Here is a 20,734-nt window from a genome sequence, read left to right as displayed (position 1 = left end):
CTGCACCCAGGGAGTGAGACTCCTCACAGGGAGAGAAAAGGCTGTGGGCAGAGTCAGGGAAGTACTTTCTTTCAAGGGGCAAAGCAGGTTGAGAAAGGCAGAACCAAGTGATGTAGGAACAGAATGGAGAAAAGAGTCAGTGTCAGGTGTAACAGTGAGCTGGAGTAGGAAGACCACAAAAGCTCCCCACTGACCTTGGCACCCTCCTGGAAAGACAAATCCAGTGCGTCAAGAACAGCACTTCCGGCCTACAGTGGAGCCTGCTGCAATGGAGATGTTCTCTATTTGCACACGTGGCCACTGAGCACTGGCAATGTGACAACTGAGGAATGGATTTATTTGTTGAGGAACTGAATTCTTAACTTTAGAGCCAAGTCTCCAAATTTAAGACAGCAGGTGACAAGGAAGGCTAGACTTCCACTGATGGGCAGCAGAACTAATGCCTACCAGTTTCAGAGTTTTGTCTGCAGTCAACACAAAGCAGAAGCTTTAGAACGAGCACCCTTCAAAATGGGCACTAATGTTCACTGGGTTCATATGAATGAATTGGGCAAAAGGGAAATTAGATTGGTTTGCTAAGAACCCTCAACAAACTTTTTTTTTTTGGTACTGGGGATCGAACTCAGGACCTTGCACTTGAGAGGCAGGCAGTAGAACCACTGAGCTAAATCCCTGGCCCTAAACTCTTCATTTTGAATATATTTCACCACGACCACCCAACTCACTGCAACCATTTAAGCTTTCCAATCCTCCCTAACCCTCTTGTTGGCAGAATGGGAGCTTCATGTGGGGACTGAGCCCCAGAACGCAGGAGGCAGGGACTCAGGACCACCAGAGAGGATTCTGGGCATTTGCATCCCATGGTCCCCGTAATCAACCTGCTCTGCCCTTCCCAGATGTGGCACCATGGCTGGAGATTCAGGTCCAAGGCTCTGGCGCTCCAAAGCCATTCAAAGACATCTCAATCCCTTCCCAGAAAACTATTCAACATACCAAGAGTTTTACAAAATCCAAAATAATTTTATTCAGATTTTCAGAGTTTTGCTTCCACAAGGTGTTCGGCAAACATGCTGAGGCGACAGAAGGTCTAGTTGGTCGCGACATGCAACGCTAACCATTCGACGGATGACAGCAGCAACCACGCCCACCTGAGCTATGGGCCCCAGAGCACGAAGGGGGTCTGCAGGAACACACCGAACCACACGGCAATCAGCAACCTGAGGTAGGTCTCTTTACAGTACAAAAAACTTCTACGCCAGTGTGAGACACTGATTAGCAAGAGCTGCTGAAAGTTGCAGACTTTGGAGAAGGGGAGACTGTGCAACAGCTGCAGTGAGAGAGGAGAACAGGCCCACATGACCCTGAACCCTGTCACTGAACTGTGGAGGTGTGGGAACAGGCAAATGAAAGTACCACCTGAAGAAGCAGCAGCCGGCCCCTGGCTGGGCACTGACGGGTCTCGGAGCTGGAGAGCTCTGCGCAGTGGCCAGCTTTAGGAACCTGAGGCAGTGGGACACTCTGTGCAGACTGGTTCTGGTTTAGAAACAACAGCAAGAGAAGGAAACACAGGAGAGAAACTCCCCGCTCTGAGGAATGTGCCTGTGACGGAGGGAGGGAGAGGGTCTGGGGCTTCGCCCGCTGCTCTCCTGACAGGACAGGAAGTGACACCAGGACACGAAGCAGGAGCCCTGAGAATTCACGGAGCTCTGCAAGGCCTCCTGAGGCCTGCTCGGCCTGCCTTGCCCCTCATCCCTGGAGTGGTAAGGGGAAGGGCGCGGAGGGCCTCAGAGGGCCCACTATTGCCACCTGTCTTCCTTCCTCTGGACACCCAGAAGCCCAGCACTGCGAAACCAGCTAGAGAACAAAACGCTACCCTTCCTACCACCTAACAGCAAAACCAGATCTCTAGTGCAGCAAACTGTACAAAAATGATAAGAATATGCACTGTTATTAGCACAGTGCTTATTTTAATATAAACAGCTTACATTTTCACTGTAAATATAGGTTATGTACAGAATTATATATAGATATAGCTACACGTATAAAGCTTCATTATAGGCCTCTGATACATTTATAGTAACGGTTCCCTGAACCTTTTAGAGTGCAATTAAGAACAAAAACTAAATTTTGTTTACATGAATATGGAATAAATACAATAATCAAAATAGGACTCTCCCTAAAAGTGAAACACACAAGCCAATCCTGGACTGCTGTGCGAAAGGCAAGGTCGGCTGGACAACAGGATGAGGGGCCGGCCCCGCCCCAGGCAGGGAATGGCGGGACGCTCCGAGGGAGGAGACTGCGTCCGTCGCGGGAGGAGTTAGCCCTTGACAGCCACCTTGTTTTCTGCAGCGGCGAACATGGCGTAGAACCGGGAACTGTCATTGGACAGGAGGACGGATGGGGTGTCAAACTCCACCACCTGCAAGAGGAGGAGCCAGCGTCAGCGTGTGGCCACGGACGGCTGGGGTGGTTCAGAGGACTCACCCTGGAGGCGGCAATGCCGGCCAAGCCCAGAGCCCCAGGACGGCGCCAGGGACCAGTCTCGCTGCGCCCATTTTAAAAATAACTGCGGTGAAAGGGAAAGGTCAGGAAGAAAGACCGCCCCGACCTCCTTTGCACAAATCCCAACTCTTTCAGCCTTGGGAGTGAAGAAACTGATCAAGAGGTCTATAAACTACAGGGATGGGGTGGGCATCAAGGCTCGCGACAAAGCAAAAGACACACGTCGTTTTGTTGTGCAAGCTGACCTAATCCTACAGACAAAGAAGGAAGAGCTCAGAAGGCTCGTTGGTAGGGAAAAAGTAGTCAGGGACAGACTTCGTCATTTGTCGACTCCTCTGACGGACTTGTGTGCAGCCGCAGAGATCAGACTGCAGGAGGAGCGATCCGCAGGCAGCATCTCCCTCGTGTCCTGTCAGAGGCGGCAAAGGCACAGGACAGAACCGCGCAGGCGCACGCCAGGGGTCTCCTCGGGCTTCCGGGGAGTCGGGCAGGAGAGCGGGAAGGGCAGGCACCCGTTGAGGTACGGCGGCGGCAGCACCCTCTACCTCCCACTCCGCGTGCCGCTCATCCGGTGCCGTGACCTGGCGTGGAGCGCCCCGTCTGTGGACACTGCGTGCTGCAGTGCTTATCTCTGGAGGCAAATGACTTGCGATCTTGTTTTTGCCTTTATACTTTGTTTTGTGTTGTTTTGGTTTTCCTAAAAATAATGATTTGGCTGAAATAAGCCATGTATCACGGGTACCTTGTCTTCCGTCATTAATAATCATGGTGCTGCAAAACCTACTTTTATTGAGTGTGTTACATGTCAGGGACTGTGCTTAGCGCTGGCAGCAAGTACACAATCCTCTCAGCAACCCGGAGACTGGAAACTCTATGCTTTAGAGGGAGGAGCTGATCCTACCTCAGGGCAACAGGAAGTAGAAGAGTTAATTAACAGGAAAAGAACCTCAATCACTCCCTAACTCCAAAACAGGGAGCCACGCCTAGAAATGGTGGGCCGGGTTTGTGTCTTTAAAAAAGAATTTCAGAAGATGTTCTTGGCCCCATCTACCTTAGTATTATGATAAGCTCAAGGTCTTCAGTTTGATCCCCGGTACCAAAAAAAAGAGTAAGATTGAGGAGAAAAATCTTTATCCCTCTATTTTCTCAACTCAGCCTTCAAGGACAGGCTGAGCCACCCTGTTCAGTGCTTTTCTCAGTGTTTCCAGAGATGGGGTGTAGTGGGTAAAGCACTGGCTTTGGAGTCACCGGTCTGCCACAGTCCAGACCCAACCCTTCCACCTCCTGCCGCCTGAGGTAGGTCAAGTCCTGAGCCCTCCATCTCTGCCTCTGTAAAGCAGAACTCTGTCTCCTTCCCAACTACACGTTGAGAGATGCAGCATGAAGCAGCAAGTACACTGCAGAATACACAGACAATAATGTAGCTACTATGGTGCTATTACTGTTATTATCTGCAGTACTGGGACCTGAACTCAGGGCCTTCGCACTCCTGGCCCTTTGTATTTTTTGAGACAGGGTCATGCTAAGTTGCTAAGTTACCCAGACTGGGCTTAGACTTGATTGTCCTGGCTCAGTCTCCCAGAGTGCTGGGATTACAGGTGTGCACCACCACAGCTGGCTTATGGTGCCACTGTTATTAGTAACAGAAAAAGGCATGATACACGGCTTGTCATTAATTTAATGACAAGTCATTAATTTATTTCCATCCCTAGACACACAAAGGAGTTGTCTGTTCAACATAAGTTTACTTAACAACTACTTGTAGTTCTGAGCATGGTCCCCCTTGTTGCAGGGTGCTCTCTAGGGACACAGGGCATTGCAGTCACTACAGATGAGGCAGAGGAGCTACCAGGGAGGGACAGGTATAGCTGCTGGTGGTCGAGGCAACCTGGGAGCTTCACGAAGCTTCTTCCCATTGATGGGTACATCTGAGTACAGAGAAGGACTGAGCTCAGGGGACCCGAGACTGCCTGTCACCAAGGTCACCGGCAAGGGGAGAATGGGAATGGAGGAGGTCAGGCCAGGGCCCGGCTGTGGGAAGGGAAAGTCCGCTGTAACAGAAGTCGTCAGGCACCACTACGTGACTGTCAAAGGCAGGCACGGGCTGGCTGGTTGCAGTAAACCTTGGCCAAGCCTTGAGAATGAATCACTAGGTGCGTGCACTCGTCGACCTACGTCAAAGTGTCACTGCTTCCAAGCAACAAAGGAACAAGTGGTAAACAAGAGCGTGGTGCAAGGCTGCCCGAGTCGACCTCTCAACCGTATCCTCCCAACAGCACCCAGGGGCGAGTTGCCCTGGCTGCTTATCTGATGCCCGAACCATGTAAAGAAGGCCACCAGCAACTAGCAACCAGCCCACCCTGGGACAGGCTGGTCTTCCTCCCAGAAAACGCCATGTGCCAGGCCGAGGGCTCCGTACCTGCCCCTGCGCCAGCACCATGATCCTGTCAGAGCCTAGAACCGTGTGCAGGCGATGGGCGATCGTCAGCATAGTGCAGTCTGCGAACGCTTCTCGGATGGTCTCCTGGATCAGCAAGTCTGTCTCTGTGTCCATGGCGGCCGTGGCCTCATCTAAAATCAGAATCTAACCAGCAAAACCAGAGAGGAAGAGGGATCCGATTAATTCCTTAAGCGTTCTGGTTTATTTTAGTCACGTTAAAATGGTTCATTAAGTTTTATAGCATATACTGTTCCTTTTCAGTACACACATATGTAAAAATACCGTCTTGCTTAGAACTGATCTAACCCATATTTGCCTTGATTTCGACAAACGGAAGACAGAGTGCTGGCTCTGTGACATGTACAGGAGCCTTTCCGGACCTCCCCTTTTTTTGTTTCTATGAAACATCTGGCAGATGACCTAGAGGTCATTGGCTTTTGTTTTTGGCGGTACAGGGGATTGAACTGAGACCCTCTGCCCTGAGCTACAACTCCAGCCCTTTTCTCAGACAGGCTCTTGCCCAGTGACCCAGGCTGGCCTTGAACTTGCAATCGTCCCACTTCAGCCTCCCAAGCCTCTAGGATTACAGGAAGCGCCACTGTGCCTGGCGGCTATCTTGCAGCCTTTAAATAAAACCCGTCTGTGGCCTGCAGTACCACAAGTACCTACTGAAACAAAGTTGTCCCTGTATTCTGAAGGGACGAAAAGATCCCCAGGAACCCAGCCCGAGAGCTGGTCAATTCAGAAACAAGGCCAGCCGTGCTCTGGGCAAGTCTACCGGGCTCGGAGGCCAAGGACCCGGGCCTCTGGGCTAGGCGCCCACCTGACCCCGCGCCTCCCTCCCGGCGTCCTCACCTTACAGTGGCGCAGCAGGGCCCTGGCGATGCACAGCAGCTGGCGCTCCCCCACCGAGAAGTTGTCTCCATTCTCCATCACTTCCGATTCAAGTTTCAGAGGTAGCTGAGTGACCTAGGGAGGAGGAAGTAGAGAAATGGAGGGTAAAGAGCCAAACTAAGCTGCTCAGAAATCCAAGGGCAAAAGGAAATTATTCTGAAGCAGATGACAGAATGATGAACGGGACCAGGCTCATCTGGAAGAAGGTGCATGTGAGCAGCACCCACTGTCTGGGACAGTCCGGTCTCAAACCCGCCGTGCTTCTAGCTTCACGCCACTGGAACAGCCTAGAAATTCCAACATGCATGCATCCCCAGTCCTGTCAGACAGCCCGCACTTCTGGATCTTGGAAATATGGTCATGCAAGGGGAGAAGGTACACAAACTCCCACTCCGTCAGCCCAGATACTGCAGGCCCACGACTGCCCGCTTCTCTTCATGTGAGCCGTAGAGCCTCTCATTCTTGCCATGAAATTGTCTGAGGAAGCCCCGAGGAAGAGAGAAGCAAGCAGGGCCAAGTCAGTGGAATCAGGGGAGGACTCGACCCAGGGCAGCAGAGCCATCTGCAGGCCGGTGGCTGGTGAGGTCTGTGATCCTCATGCACACGGTGCATTTCCGGCATACTCAGTAAATTACACATCTTTCCCAAAGTTAGACTGTTAGTGATGAACAGAAATTAAAAGCATCACTGAGCTTTAAATAGTTGTCGTTAATATCTCCCAGTGAAGAGTATAAAGCCAACATGACCATGGGCAGGCGGTGTGGGAGGTGCAGCAAGGACAGCAAATTTTAGTTGGTGTCTGAAATGCCTGGGAAGCCCTATTGGGAAGCACTCTTCCACAGACATCCTGGAGGTACAGGGGACAGTGACTGTGGGCCACAGGAAGCCAGATCAGGCTGAGGAGTGAGAGCAGCTCCTTATGTCATTCCCCCTCTTCCCCCTGCACTTCACTTACACATTCTTTCATGTGCGTCCTTTCTAGGGCATCCCAGATCTGGTCTTCGGTGTACTGGTTGAAGGGGTCCAAATTTGATCTAGCAAAAAGCATAAGAGGAATTTCTCAGAGGCCAGTGTTTAAGCAACCAATGTGCAGTGGTTATCTGTGGTCAAAGCTGAACCCGTGCACACGGGAAGGAGGACAGAGGACTCCAGCCGGGCGGTCACAGGTGGCTCACTGCCCAGCCAGCCACAGGAGGAAGTCTGAGAGCTGACCGGGCTTTCTGTTCTTCTCTATAAAACCTGACTTAACTTTTATTGTTTTTATTACATAAATAAGTTAATCACGGAAAAATTTTAAAAACAGTTACACAAGACAGAAAACAAAATGATACCCTAGAAACAAACACTGTTAGCGTTTTGGCACACAGGCTTGTTCTCTGCCCACATGTTAAAACACATCTGTCTCTAAGCACAAACTCAGCAATCCGCCCACTGAACCAGAGAGCCACAGAAGCTGCCCGACCAGCAGAAGGCGCTCACGCGGCAGAGAAGAAAGGACACAGGGAGAAGGGCAACTGGGGAGAGAGGGACTTTACTGGTGCAGAGAATGGCTGGGACAACCTTTGCTTACTGTAACACTACGTCCGCCTCATGGCAATCAAGGATGGCACCAAAGGAACGGGACTGGACAGCACCGGACATCACGTACAAGGATGTAGAAACAGAGCGATGCATCTACGGGCTAAGGGACTGCAGATGGCTGCCAACTACCAGTCAGAAGCCAGAAGAGGAGAGGAAGTTCCCTCCCCTACGAGGTTCAGAGGGACCACGACCCTTGGGCCATCCTGCTTTCAGACTTCCGGCCTCTAGAACTGTGAGGCCATATGCGTCTGTTGGTTTAAACCACCTGGCCTGTTGGTACAGTTGTCCCTCGGTGTCCCCAGGGGCCTGGTTCCAGGGCCCCCTGAGGATACCGCACTCCATGTTGCTCAAGTGCCCGACAGAAAACGGCACAGCATTTTCATATAATCCATGCACATCTCCCATATACTTCAGACCAACTTTAGACTACTCACAGTGCCTAATACAACACAAATGCTATAAAAATCGTTGGTATATTCTATTGCTTAAGGAATGACAAGGAAAGAAGTGCGCACGCTCAGTACAGATCCAATTTTCGGGGAACATTTTAAATTCAAGGTTAGCTGAATCTGCAGGCACAGAAGCCGAGGACACAGAGGACTGATATACTTGGTCATACACCAGCAAACTTCTCATCAAGCAGATGGCACGTACACCAGAGGGCAGCTGCCTGCCCCACATGACTTCCTAAGGCGAGAGCTCCACAGTCACTGACAGGCTCAAACCTGGGGCCATGGCTCCAGCTGGTGGGGGGTGGCTGGAAGCCTGAGTGAGTTCTAGTGTGTAAGGGACCCTTGCACACAGCAGGGCAGACCAGTCTACTCTACCAGGTGCTCATCGGGAGAGAAGAAACAGCCTCACTGGAGAAGCCAGGTGTCCTGGGCCCGCAGAGCCAAGCAAAAGCCAAGCCGGCACCCAGCACATCGACAGTGCTCAGCTGGGCAGATGGGGCAGGAGGGCACTGCCTGTATTCATCAGGACTCCTGAGATCCTGATGCTGCCAAAGGTACACTTCCATTTTTGTTTTTGTGTATTTTATTTTTAGCAATACTGTAGGCTGCCCTGTTGGTTAAGGACTGCTAAACGAAGCCAAGAACACCTCCCAAAGTGCGAGGCGACAGCAATTCTCCAGGTGTGGGAGAAGGCATGGGGCTGGGCTCGCTGTCCGCTGTCCTCTGTCCTCCTACGTTGCCTCGGTCCTCAGAGACTCTGGGGCTCACCGGCCTTCTCCACAGAGCTCATGCAGCATTTCAGGGCTGACTGCAACTGTCAGTTGTTAAGCGTAAAATCAGGTGACCAAATGACAAAGATTAAAGAGCAGCAGACTGTTTGAAAATTTTTCTCAAGATTGGAGAGGTAGATCTGGAAAATTTAAGATGCTGGAAAAAGTTCACTGAAGGTCAAGAACCTGGGGAAGCAGGTCTAACTCTGTTTTCTGGAGAGCTAGGAAACTTATCCCAGGCTTTTCTAACTAAGAAAAAAGCAAGAGAGCCAGGTGTGATAGTGCATGCCTTTAATCCCAGCACTCCAGCACCCGGGAGGCTGAGGCAGGAGGATCACCAGGAGTTTGAGGCCAGCCTGGGGTACACAGTAAGTTCAAGACCAGCCTGCACTTATAAAGCAAGACTCTGTCTCAAAAAACAAACAAGAAAAGTAAAAGAAGATAAAATGCTGCATGTTCTTTTGAGATCTGTAAGAAAGCAGGACGGACATTCTGAGATCCAATTCTCCTTAGTGTCTACTCCTGACTGAAAAGCCAAAATCAGAGCCAGCAGAAAAGTAAACGTGCGGTTTTCTAGTTTAGACAGCTGACAGCCGGAACAGCACTCGGCATGGGAACCACAGGCCCAGGGCGGCAGCACTCCAGCTCCCTCTGGGCTCGTGCAGGGCCAGTGACCTCTCTCTGGCTGCCACAAGCGGCCCCAATCCCATGGAAGCTGCACCTTCCACAGCAGCCCCAACACAGGACACGTGCCATGCTCACTTCCTAGCCCCTGATTCACTCTAAAATCTTTTTCTTTTGTTTTTTTGGTATCGGGGATCAAACTCAGGTCCTTGCGCTTGCAAGGCAGGCGGCAGAACCACTGAGCTAAATCCCCGGCCCTCACTCAAAATCTTAAAATTAAAAATGAGGCCTTTTGTTGGCAGCATTTTCAATGGAAGGCTAAAGTTTAACATTCCCTTTGTGTTTGTTTCTTTACCATGTAAAACTACATTTTTATGGGAAGGTGAATGTGATAAAACTTTGTAATTCCTTAAGTTCAGACTTGAGCCTTCAATATATTCTCATCTCTCCTGACACTGCCTGCATGACCTTGTTAGTCAGTGACTGGAAAGACTCCTTATCATCAGAGGATCCAGAGCACAATGCCCATGTTCAGCTCTAGAAACAAACACGCCCAGGGGATTCTTCTTGGATTTAAGTCATACATCCTCATTATGTATCTTTCTACTGAAAATAATTTTTTTTTAGTGTTAGGAATCAACGTGAGGTCCTCATGCATGTTAGGCAAGTATTCTACCACTGAACCACATCCCCAGTCCTATATTTCTATTTCTTCCTCCCTCTCCATCCCTTCTCTCCACCTTCTCTTTCTCCCCCCACCCGCCCTGGGTTGAATCCAGGGCCTTTGCAGTGAGCTACAGCCCTGCGTACAGCCCCCAAACCTCCCCCAAGCCCTTTGTTGTTTTTTTTTGGTACCGGGATGGAACTTGGGTCCTTCCACTTGTGCAGCAGGCAGAAAAACCACTGAGCTAAATCCCCGGCCCTGCCGAAGCCCTTTTGAGACAAGGTCTTGCTAAGTTCTCTAGGCAGGACTTGAACTTGTGATCCTACTGCCTGAGTTTCCCAAGTGCTGGGATAGTGGGTGTGGTATTTCTACTTCTTAATTCAGAGGAGGGGGGGGAGGGGGAGGGAGAGGGAGAGAGAGAGGAAGGGGGGGGGAGAGAGAGAGATTATTCAGTTTATCTGTCCCTGCCAGGATACACTATAGGTTTTTGGCCAGTCAGTGGATTAGCTGCCCTTAGTCAAGAGTTTACTTGAGGTCTGATGAGTAGTGGCAAAATGCCCAGAGTCAAGTGGTAAGAAAAAAGTAGCTGGGCCAGGGATGTAGCTCAGTGGTGCCGTCGCCTGCCTCGGAAGCGCAAGGTCCTGAGTTCGATCCCCGGTACCAAAAAAAACCCCCCAAAAAACAAAACACCACGCCCAGGAGAGCTGGCCCTGGGAAAGTGGGTAGGAGCTCAGTTTGATTACTGCTCTGGAAGAAACTGTGTGCACTTCAGGCTGGAGCTCTGGTGTGAAGCCATTGCCTCCCCAGTGGGGCGGTCGGGAGCTGAGGACTTGGGAGACGATTAGGTTAGACAAGGTTATGAGGAAGGGGTCTGGTGAGATCTGTGCCCTTGGAAGAAGAGAATGAGGAAGAGGAAACACCAAGGCTTGCTGGCTCTCTGGACACGCACTGAAGAAAGGCCATCGTCACCAACCACAAAGGGCCCTTCTCCAGGGGCCTTGGGAACTGCAAGCAGCAAGTTTCTGTTGTTTATGTCAGCCAGCCTACAGCATTTTATTATAGCACCTGAGGAGCCGAAGTGTCTACTAAGCCTCCCCGGATATAAACGAGTTCAAACACCATTTCCAAAGAAGAGGAGGCACTTAACTTCAACCACTTACCAGTCCAATTATTTAAATACAGGATGATCAAAAACTGCTTTTGTTAATTTTATAGTATAACAGGAAATATAAAAGGGACAATTTTATCAAATTTATCCAATATAAGAATCAACCCGTTGAAGTGACACCTGCCGGAGTGACACGCAGGATAAACTGTTAAGTCTGAACACTGCCAATGGTCATCGAAAATTTAGTTGGTACCTATTTTTCTTTTTTGGCAACTACTAAAGATTAAAGAGGAAATGGCAATATTACTTTTAGAATGATTTTAAAGAAGTCCAATCTATGTCAATTATACAGTTAAAGCATTTTTATTTCCAAAGAGTGGTAGCTTGAATGGAAATGGACTTAATTATGAGAACCTAAAGTTTTAGGAGGCAGAACTTAAGGGTAGGATAACATAGGAAAGGTGACTTCCTTCTTGGTTACTATGTTAACAAGCCAGGAAGGGGAATGTTTTCGGTGTAGACACTAGCAGATTTCAGAGAGAAATCATCCCAGAGAAAGTATCAAACAAAGAATGGGGAAGAAGACTGGAGTGCACAGGGGCGTGACACTTGCCTGGCCTGCATGAGGCCCTGGGTTCTATTCTCTGCACACAGACAAAGAGAGAGGTGGATACTACAAAATGAAAAGTGAACGTGAGTGGCCATAACGCTTGAAAGCCTTCCTTAGAATTGCAGCTTTCGGCAAGCCCAGGAAAGCTGGCAGAACATAGCGGGCAAAGGCGCAGTATGAGGGTGAGGAAGATGATGCCATCAGCTACCATTCATTGAAGGTTTGCACAGGGCAGGCTCTATGTTGATGTTATTTGTATGAATTTACTTAATCTGCACAACGAATCTTTAAAACCTTCCCATTTCTAGGTGAGAACCAGGCGTAGGAGTAATGTCTCCATTCAAGGGGCAGAGCTCTGAGGCCAAATCTCTCCACCTCTATACAACCTGCTGCACAGCCGGCCACCTCTCACTTCCACAACACAAAGCACACAGTGTAGGGAAGTCAGGGGACCCAAAGTCCTAGGGTCTCGGTCCCAGGCAGAGGCCGTGGGACGGTGCCCACCCGGTCTCCCGAGGCACAAAGTACCCAGGGCCCAGGCCTCACCTGACGGTGCCACTGAACAGCACCGGCTCTTGAGGAATGATGGAGAGCTTGCTCCGCAGGTCGGCGAGGCCAATGTCACTGATTCTCACTCCGTCGATCTTGATGCAGCCTCCGGACAACTCCACTAGCCGGAAGAGGGCCATCCCCAGGGAGGACTTCCCTGGTGACCAGAAGACAGGTGGGAAAGTGGCTCTGTTAGTGATTTCAGGGAGACAAAACTGGTTCAGCCTCAGGGAAAAATCGTTTTTTTGGTCTAGTCGATCACTACTTTGATGGAGACATGCATGAAACCACAGGAAAAGAGGAAAATGTAGCCACATAGCAGATGTTTAAATGCTGCAGCTGCAGCCTGAGGGGTGAGCATAGACCAGAAGCACCTGTTTCACCTCAGGGTCCCCTGACCACAGGTGCATAGGTGCAGTGCTTCCCAGGCAGGGTCAGGGTTAGGGCTGGGGGCAAACCAGAAGCCAAGAGGCCTTCTGCCCTGTCCCTCGACTGTGGCTGAGGGAGGGGCTGGGGCAAGGCCTGTTGCTCCACCGCAGCAGGGGAGGAGGTTCTGGGGAACACGAAGGGTGGGGGTTTGGCTTGAGCGAGTGAGTGGCGGTGACGCCACCTGAATGACGGAGAACTGTGGCAGAGAAGCAGGTCTGGTGGCCAAATTAATGAGTTCCATTGCAGGGATGGGGGACGTTTAATTGGACCTGCATTTGAAAAGTTACATAAATTAAGATGTGTAAAGTACATGTACAAACTCCTCCAAAATCAATGTAATCATTATGTGCTGCAAGCGTGGTCTAACAGAAAAAGGAAGGAAAAAAAAAAGAGATACCAAGGCAAGTTCAAGCAATTTTTACAAAGAGAAGAGAAGCTATGTAATGCAGGAAGACTGTGTCCATCTCTCAAACTCCCTACCCTAATTTTTACTTAGCAGCCTACTCCTCCGGCACTGGTGTCTGCTTGACGTGAAACTTACAATAATAATGTGGTACAGATCTCAGGGCTCAGTTTACCTACAGCTCAGACGATTTCCTTGGGGTAAATTCTCAGAACTAAAATGACTATGCAAAAGGATATAAACATTTAAAAGGTGCTCTCTATGCAAACACAAAAATCCCCCAAATAAACAAACAAAACCACTTTCTGCAACCCAGACCCACAGTGTAGTTTTACAGCACTTCCCCCTTGCTCCACTTCTCCTTGGCCAGGCCCTGGCTGCTGACCCTTGGACACTTCTCCTGCCTTCATGTGCTCAGACTCCTCATGAGGGCTTCGAGGAGTTCAGCAGGACCCTCTCTGCGTGCAGCAGCTACCATGGGTGCAGGTGGCCCGCCCAGTCCCTGGTGTCGGCAGCCACACTCCTGCTGCCAGGGTTTGTCTGCTGGGTAGGATCCGGTCAAACCACTGCTGCACTATGGTTCAGGCTGGGGGCAGGTGATCTCCAATGCACACTGAGTCCACGTCAGGGAGATTTCAACACAGGTGCACGTTGTCGGTCTCAGCGTAAATAACTGACACGGCCTTGGTCATTACTGGCACATGGCTACTATGCGCATTCTGGTATAAATGTAGACTGCCACGAGGGCTGGCAGAAGGCTGAGCTGAGCAGCTGAGGGTGAAGGCACGTTCAGACAATTTCATGACTGTGTCTCCTCTTCAGGCTGCCTGAGTCTCAAGTGAAACTCCCTGGTCTGAACTGGCGACAAGACAACCACCCAGCGGGAATCCCAGCCAACACCCATCTTCCTAATGCAGCACCCTCGCAGGCACCTACCAGAGCTAAGTGGGGAAACCTGGTCCATACCAGGATGGTTCTAGAAATGAGTGACTCTATTCCGAACTGGGGGACTTGGTAATCACACCCTACTGATGCAAGGAAGGAAGGGAGCAGGTGCCTCAGGACCGAGGCACTTTACGATGTAAGTGTGGGCTAGGTGTGGCGGCACATCTGTAATCCTGGCACTCCGGAAGGCCGAGGCAGGAGGATTGCAAAGTCAAGGCCAGTCTAGGCAACTTAGCAAAATTAACAAGATCAAATAGAAAAGGGCCGGGGATGTAGTGCAGTGTGAAAGCCCTGGGTTCAATCTCTAGTACTGCAATAAATAAATAGATAAGGCGTGGGCAGGAATGGTGCTCAAATAAACAGGTCAGTTTTCTTCCTTGCACAAAAGGTGCTGGGTTTGAAACACCGGACTGGAGTTTAGACTCTGCAAGTCAGATTACCTATTGTTTTGTTTTTGTTTTTGTTTTTTTCTTTTTTTGAGACAGAGTCTCGCTCTGTAGTTCAGGTTGGCCCTGAAGTCACTAGGCAGCCCAGGCTGGCCTCGAACTTGTGGCGATTCTCCTGCCTCTGCCTGGAGAGTGCTGGGAGTACAGGCCTGTGCCACCATGCCTGGCACCTGTCATTTTCATTATTTCTCTTCTGTCAGTACCTACTGTTTTTTGGCTTTTTTTGGTACCAGGGATTGAACTCGGGTCCTTGCGCTTGTGAGGCAGGTGGCAGAACCACTGAGTTAAATCCCTGGCCCAGTACCTACTGTTTAATAAGGTACTGGTGAGCATTTGATCTCTCTTACTTGCGTTGAAAGGAAACCACAGGAAAGGACATCAGTGGGCTTTCAGGAGGAGAGCAGTGCACCCTGGGGCCACAGCAGCAGGCGGTCTGAGGGAGAGGGCAAAGCAAGGGCTTCTGGGACATTGCCCTCATTGGCTGAAGATCATCTTCCTGTCTAATACACCCAGAGAGGAAATGTGTTGTTTTGACGTGAGGTAATTCCCTCAAACAGAGAGCAGGCAAGGATTTTTTTTTTTCTCTTAAGAATATTTTTGTTTGTTTGTTTGTTTTAGACAGTCTCACCGTGTAGTTCAGGCTGGTCTTTAACTCACTATGTAGCTCAGGCTGCCCTTAAACGTACCCCACACCAATTCTCCTGCCTCAGCCTCCCAAGTGCTGGGATTATAGGTATAAACCACTACACCTAAGGCCTAAGATTTTTAAAAGTAAACTGACCAAAGATAAAGTCCCTTTAAAAAAATGTTTTTCCCTCATGGCAAGAAAAAAAGCTAGAAGAGTTTTGAACCCAACAAACCATGGAGCCCAGAAAGAAAGCTAATGATAACTGCACCAGAGAAATCTCTTCCAGCATAAACAGGTTACGTAAAGAAGGGGCGATCTTTGAAATGTCATTGAAGGAGAGGGAAAGAAAGGACTTAACGTCTTGATTCTAGAAATCGAAAGAATATATATAAACCTGTATCTAAGAATCAAATAAAATGTCTAAAACAAAGGTTAATTCTCTATTTGTGGGTATTTTTTTTAAGACAGTGTCTCACAGTCCAGGCTGGCTTTGAACTCACTATGTAGCCCCCACAGGCTTGGAAACTGTGGTCCTTCTGCCTCAGCTTCCCGAGTGCTGGGATTACAGGTGTGTACCACCATGCTTGGTCTAATTCTCTATTTCTTTAAAAGTGACAACAGATTAGGAAAATGATTTCTATCTTCAAAGGACTATAGGTACCTTAGAGTTGCACAAGTTTCTGGCAAAAATAAGGCTATACTAGTAATAGATCACAAAGTCGTTCAACTTCTTCTCATATTTTAACTTCATAGAAAAAGAGATGTTCACTGCAGTGCAAACTGACAGCCTCAATTCTTCATCACCTGGGGGCCAGTCCCTGAAATGTAGGTCATGGCACATCCATGACACAGAACTGTATTATGCTGCACAGCACTCCCTAAGTGACATGGGGAAATACTGACTGTTTTAAAAGCAGGCCACAAAGCAGAGTGTGTGAAATGACCACATCTCCGTTAAGATGTGTGTTAGCAGGAGAGACCGAACAAGGTACCCACCTAGCTGTCACCAGTGCTCACTGTGGGTAATGGAGCAGGCTGCTTTCCTTCCATGGTACTTTGCCACATGTTCCAAGTACTCTGTTCTGACAGTGCAGGCCTTTACGGTGAGAAGAATCACTCACTACATGTCTCAACAAGCAGGGTTAAAAACCAACCTGGAAGAGCTCCTTTCAGAGAAGCCTGAGACACTCTAGTCACTCGTCTAATGGAGCTGGCTTGTGAGGAAGAAGGTGATATTCGATAAGCTGATGGATGTGACCGAAAACTACACTCCAGTCGGTCCCTGCAAACGCTGCTCACCTGACCCCGTCCGCCCCACGATGCCGATCTTTTCCTTGGGTTTGATAGTGAAGGACACTTTCTTCAGGACCAGAGGGAGGTTTTCCCGGTACCGCATCTCTGCATTTTCAAAGGTTACCTCTCCTTCCTGGGGCCAGTCAGGGGGAGGAGCTTTGTTCTTGATTCTCGCAGGTGCTTCCAAGGAGAGAGTCTGGGGAGAAAAGCGGCTGGTTCAGACAGACCACAGGCTCTCGGGAGCAGCCGGGCCGAGTCACAGAGAAGTGAATGCAGGGCACCATGGCAGTGACACAGAGGCAGCTCCCACCCTGACCCCGGCTATGGAAGATCCCTTGGCAGTACATGGTCAGCACCACTAAGCACGACAGACACAGTGCCGGCTCCCAGGTTTCCAAACTGCATTCTCTCTGAGGGAACCCTTCCCTGGCACCGCTGGTGCACAGAGGGAGAAACCAAGTGGCAGGGCATGAGACTTTCTACCCCTCTTCAACCAGTTTTTACTGAAGTGCTTTGAAACCACTTATCCCTTCTGAAATCAGCCCCTACCACTGGAATACCTCTGGCCCAAGTTAAACCCAAAGTAAAGAAATCACCATGAGCTGAACATCGAATCAGATCACAGCATTTTGACATAAAGTATCTCCTTTAACCCAGGAGACACAATTGCCCATTTCAACTCTGGCACTAATAACTGTGACCTGGACACGCCACTTCTCTTTGGGTCTTAGTTTCTCATCTGGAAGTTGTAGGGACTAAATTAAATGACCTGGGGGATCCACTCCAGCTTTGGAAGGCTGTATTACAACTGCCTAGGTCATTCTACCACCAACAGTCACACCTCACAATGTCTTAGAACCTCTGGTGTTAGCCACGGAGCTCACAGGCTTATAGAGGAGAAAAGCCAAAAACTGCAGGGTTCTACGCAAGTGGACCAAAGCCCTAGGCTGGAGAGACTGAGCTGGGACCCTCCTTTCCCAAGAGATCAGACTAGACTAAGAATTAAACAACACAGGGTTTTATACAGCGTATGGAAAATGTTACATTAGTCAGCTAAACTGAAGTAACAAGATTCTAAACATTTTGGAGGACAGAACAGTAAGTTCTCAACTGGGGTTAGTTTATAAACATATCTGGAAACTCTGCGGTACTCTCTCTGGAGAGACTGCTAGTCATCCTGTGGGCCACGACAGGCAGGAAAGCAAGCCTCCTCCTCCAGCACTGTCCGCAGCGGTCAGGCTGGAACACCAGAGGGGCCAGATCCCAGCAAGGGGACTCTAACAGGCTGACCTTAATGTAGTGATTGATCCTCTCCACTGAGGTGAATCGAGCTTCTGTCTCAGATGCCAGTCTCACTGTAAACTGGAACAGTCCTGTTAACTGATAACAGAAAGCAAAGTCCAGGAGAACTCATTATCACATGTGCCAGGCACTGCACGAGAACTTCCTCCATCTAGAGCAGGTTCAGTTACAAGGGGCACCTGAGCACAGGCAGCAACATGTCAGGGACCTGTCCTCCTCCTACATTTAGGGCCCACTGTCCCTCATCAACTGCAGTGCTTGGGGAAGGCGGGTGGCACTATGCTGCATTCTTGTACTCAAGTGCTTCTAGTCATGTTTGTATTTACAGTAAAACACATCTGCAGCTGCAGAACTTCTGGGCCCCCTACTAGGACCTCGGCCTGTTTGTGGGAGTCACAGTAAAGATTTCAATCTGTGAGCAACAAGTAAAAACACTTCCAGGAAAGTAAGACAAGAGATAAGGCTGAGAAAAAAAATAAACCCAGAGTTTTGCACCACAGCCTGGGATTTTGAACAGAGTGCACGTAACACTGTCTTCCCCCACCAATCACACAGGAAGTCTGGTATCTGCAAAGACAGCACTCTGGAGTTGCTCTGGTTACTTATTTTTATCTTTCCAATATGGGAAAATGTCATATACATGTATATACAAGAGTAAAGAATAGTATTACAAACTCCTATGGACCGAAACTTCACCTGAAAAAAATTCATTTAGAATCACTATTGTTTCATCTATGCTTCCACCCACTCCTGCTCCCTCGCCCCATATTATCTGGGACCGAATCTCAGCTAGCCTGTCATTTTATACATCAGTATTTTGGCTTTTGTCTCTTTAGAAGAAAAACAACTCTGAGGCTGGGGATTTAGCTCAGTGGTGCTGGTGCCTGCCTCGCAAGCGCAAGGTCCTGAGTTCAATCCCTGGTACCAAAACCAAAACCAAACCAAGAACAACTCTGGTACCATTATTTAAACATTTTTAGTAATTACTTAACATCTTCAAATATCTAGTCACTTTTCAAGTTCTCAACTGCTCTTTGAGCTATGTGAAGCCCTTTGATCATCCTTAAGGAACAGAAGGATTTTTCAGATAGATAGACAGACAGACAGACAGATGAATGCTGGGAGAATCAGTGGCCCAGGGAAAAATGCATAAAGCAGCATACTGAGGATGTATTTCTCAGAGGATTGGAAAGACACCACAACAGTAGTGAACATAGAAACTTGTGATTATGAAACTATCCTTAAAATTATTCTAAAAATCAAGTTTCTGTATGAATAGCACCTATTTCTTTTTTTTTTTTTTTTTTTGGTACCGGGGATCAAACTCGGGTCCTTGCCCTTGTGCAGCAGGCGGCTAAACCACTAAGCTAAATCCCTGGGCCCCCTAGCACCTATTTCTTAAACGCACACAGCAGTTACATCCTTTCATTCCTGGATTCCACCCCCGCCCCTCTCCCCTGTACCCCCCTCAAAGTGGGTAAATCGAGACTCACTGTCAGAGCGGACCAGGAGACACTCTAGGGCAGTGATGTTGAACCTTTTAGAGCTTTCAATGATAACAAACAGTGGGCTGTGGCTCGCATGCCATAGGTTTGCCACCAGTGCTCTAGGGTAAAACACTGTCTTAGGGTGCAGTTCCTGTCCCCGATGTATGCCTCTGCTACATCAGCACAGTAAGGTCTCAAACAAGCAACAGTGCTGTCCCCTCCCCAGATACCGACCTGGACGGCATAGGAGATGGCGAGACCTGCATAGGCCGGGGGAATCTGCCCGTGCATGAGAACAATCATCAGCCCGGTGGTGGTGATCAGGGCGATGCTGATGAGGTCCAGCCGCACAGCCAGCCACCGCATCGCACAGGTGAACAAGAACAAGGGAGCCTGGTTGTCATCCAACAGCTCCTGGTACCTGCAGGGATGACAGAACGCCTCATGGGCAAATCAATCCCACAGAACCCTGTTCATGGGTGATGTCAAAGCATCGGTGGACTACAGAACCAAGGCAAATTCTTCAATACTTCCTGCTTCTAACTAAGCGTGTGACACAGAACTCCAGGAGCACAGGTAGGAGGAAATAGTGTTTTCTTAGGTTAGTTATCCTTTAAAAAAATATTAAAGAGGGCCGGGGCTTTAGCTCAGTGGTTCCACCACCTGCCTTGCAAGCACAAGGTCCCGAGTTCGATCCCTGGTACCAAAAATAAATAAATAAGTAAATAAATACTAAAGATATTAGAGAGAAATACCTGCTGTAGCAGTACAGCGAAAGCATAAGAAAAGGAGACCAAATAGAGAGGCTTATGCTATGCTTTAGAAAAGTATCACATTGAAAAAAAGAAGAAGGAAGAAACAGTATCACAGGCCAGGGGTCCTTCTCTATTAAGAGGTTAAAATGGCAAACAGCACAGATAGTCCAAGGCCAAGGAAAAGAAACTCTCAGAGCGAACACAGGCAGCTGCTGGAGTGCACCACCAGCCCACCCGAGGCCACTGAGCTCAGAAGCAGGAAAAGTGAGCTCAACCACCGCAAGCGGGACTTAGCCTTTGCCATGGAGGGCATGCGGCACACGCGAGGAGTCCTAGAGAGGTCAGACCCGGGGAGGGTTCGGGTCACCTGTACAACCAGAACTTCAAAGCAGGAGGCTTTGCCGGGCCCATGTGCTTTAATTTTTAAAACCTTCATTTTATTAATACATGTTCGCAGTACACGGAGCTTACATTCATCTTAGGGAGTGGGGACATGTACGTAATACAACTCGATCCCTTTTTAATCCCTTCCCCCCATCCACCTCCCTCCCTCCCTCTCCAGATCCCCTTTCCCCATTTTCATTATTGTTGTTGTTATTTTAGTTCATGTTAATGATGTACAATGTTTACATTCACTGTATTTGGTACATGTAAGTGACACATCTGATATCTTTTTACTTCCACTTCCCCTTCCCCTTGCACTAGGTCTCCTGGACCTGTCCCATTTGCAAAAGATCTATCTGCCTGTTTCCTTTTATCAATCCTTTATTTTGTTCTTTATTTGTACTTTGCCTTACTCACATGAGATACTGTATGGTATTTCAGCTTGTGTGTCTGATTTCACTTAAC

At 49.0% G+C, this 20,734-nt stretch overlaps 1 protein-coding gene across 5 annotated transcripts in view; it reads right to left on the bottom strand.

Annotated features, from left to right (window-relative positions):
- Window positions 1-999: 999 nt before the first annotated feature.
- Abcc5 (ATP binding cassette subfamily C member 5) overlaps window positions 1,000-20,734 on the bottom strand; it is an 86,959-nt gene continuing 67,224 nt past the window's right edge. The window contains exons 23-30 of one of the 5 annotated variants that reach the window (XM_004834907.4): window positions 19,365-19,551; window positions 17,632-17,721; window positions 16,348-16,537; window positions 12,195-12,354; window positions 6,795-6,873; window positions 5,801-5,914; window positions 4,925-5,089; window positions 1,000-2,422 (exon numbers count right to left, since the gene is read on the bottom strand). In XM_004834907.4, the coding sequence (XP_004834964.2) occupies window positions 2,321-2,422; window positions 4,925-5,089; window positions 5,801-5,914; window positions 6,795-6,873; window positions 12,195-12,354; window positions 16,348-16,537; window positions 17,632-17,721; window positions 19,365-19,551 (1,087 nt within the window). In that variant the 3' untranslated portion in view covers window positions 1,000-2,320. The other 4 variants (XM_087186809.1, XM_021256315.2, XM_021256281.2 and 1 more) reach the window with 4 other exon arrangements.

The sequence above is a fragment of the Heterocephalus glaber genome, unplaced genomic scaffold, assembly GCF_053883595.1.
Source record: "Heterocephalus glaber isolate CG9 unplaced genomic scaffold, H.glaber_assembly_v1.0 deba00001504, whole genome shotgun sequence".
Lineage (NCBI taxonomy): Eukaryota > Metazoa > Chordata > Mammalia > Rodentia > Bathyergidae > Heterocephalus > Heterocephalus glaber.
Note: the sequence above shows the minus strand (reverse complement) of the source record. Positions and strands in the feature narration are given on the sequence as shown.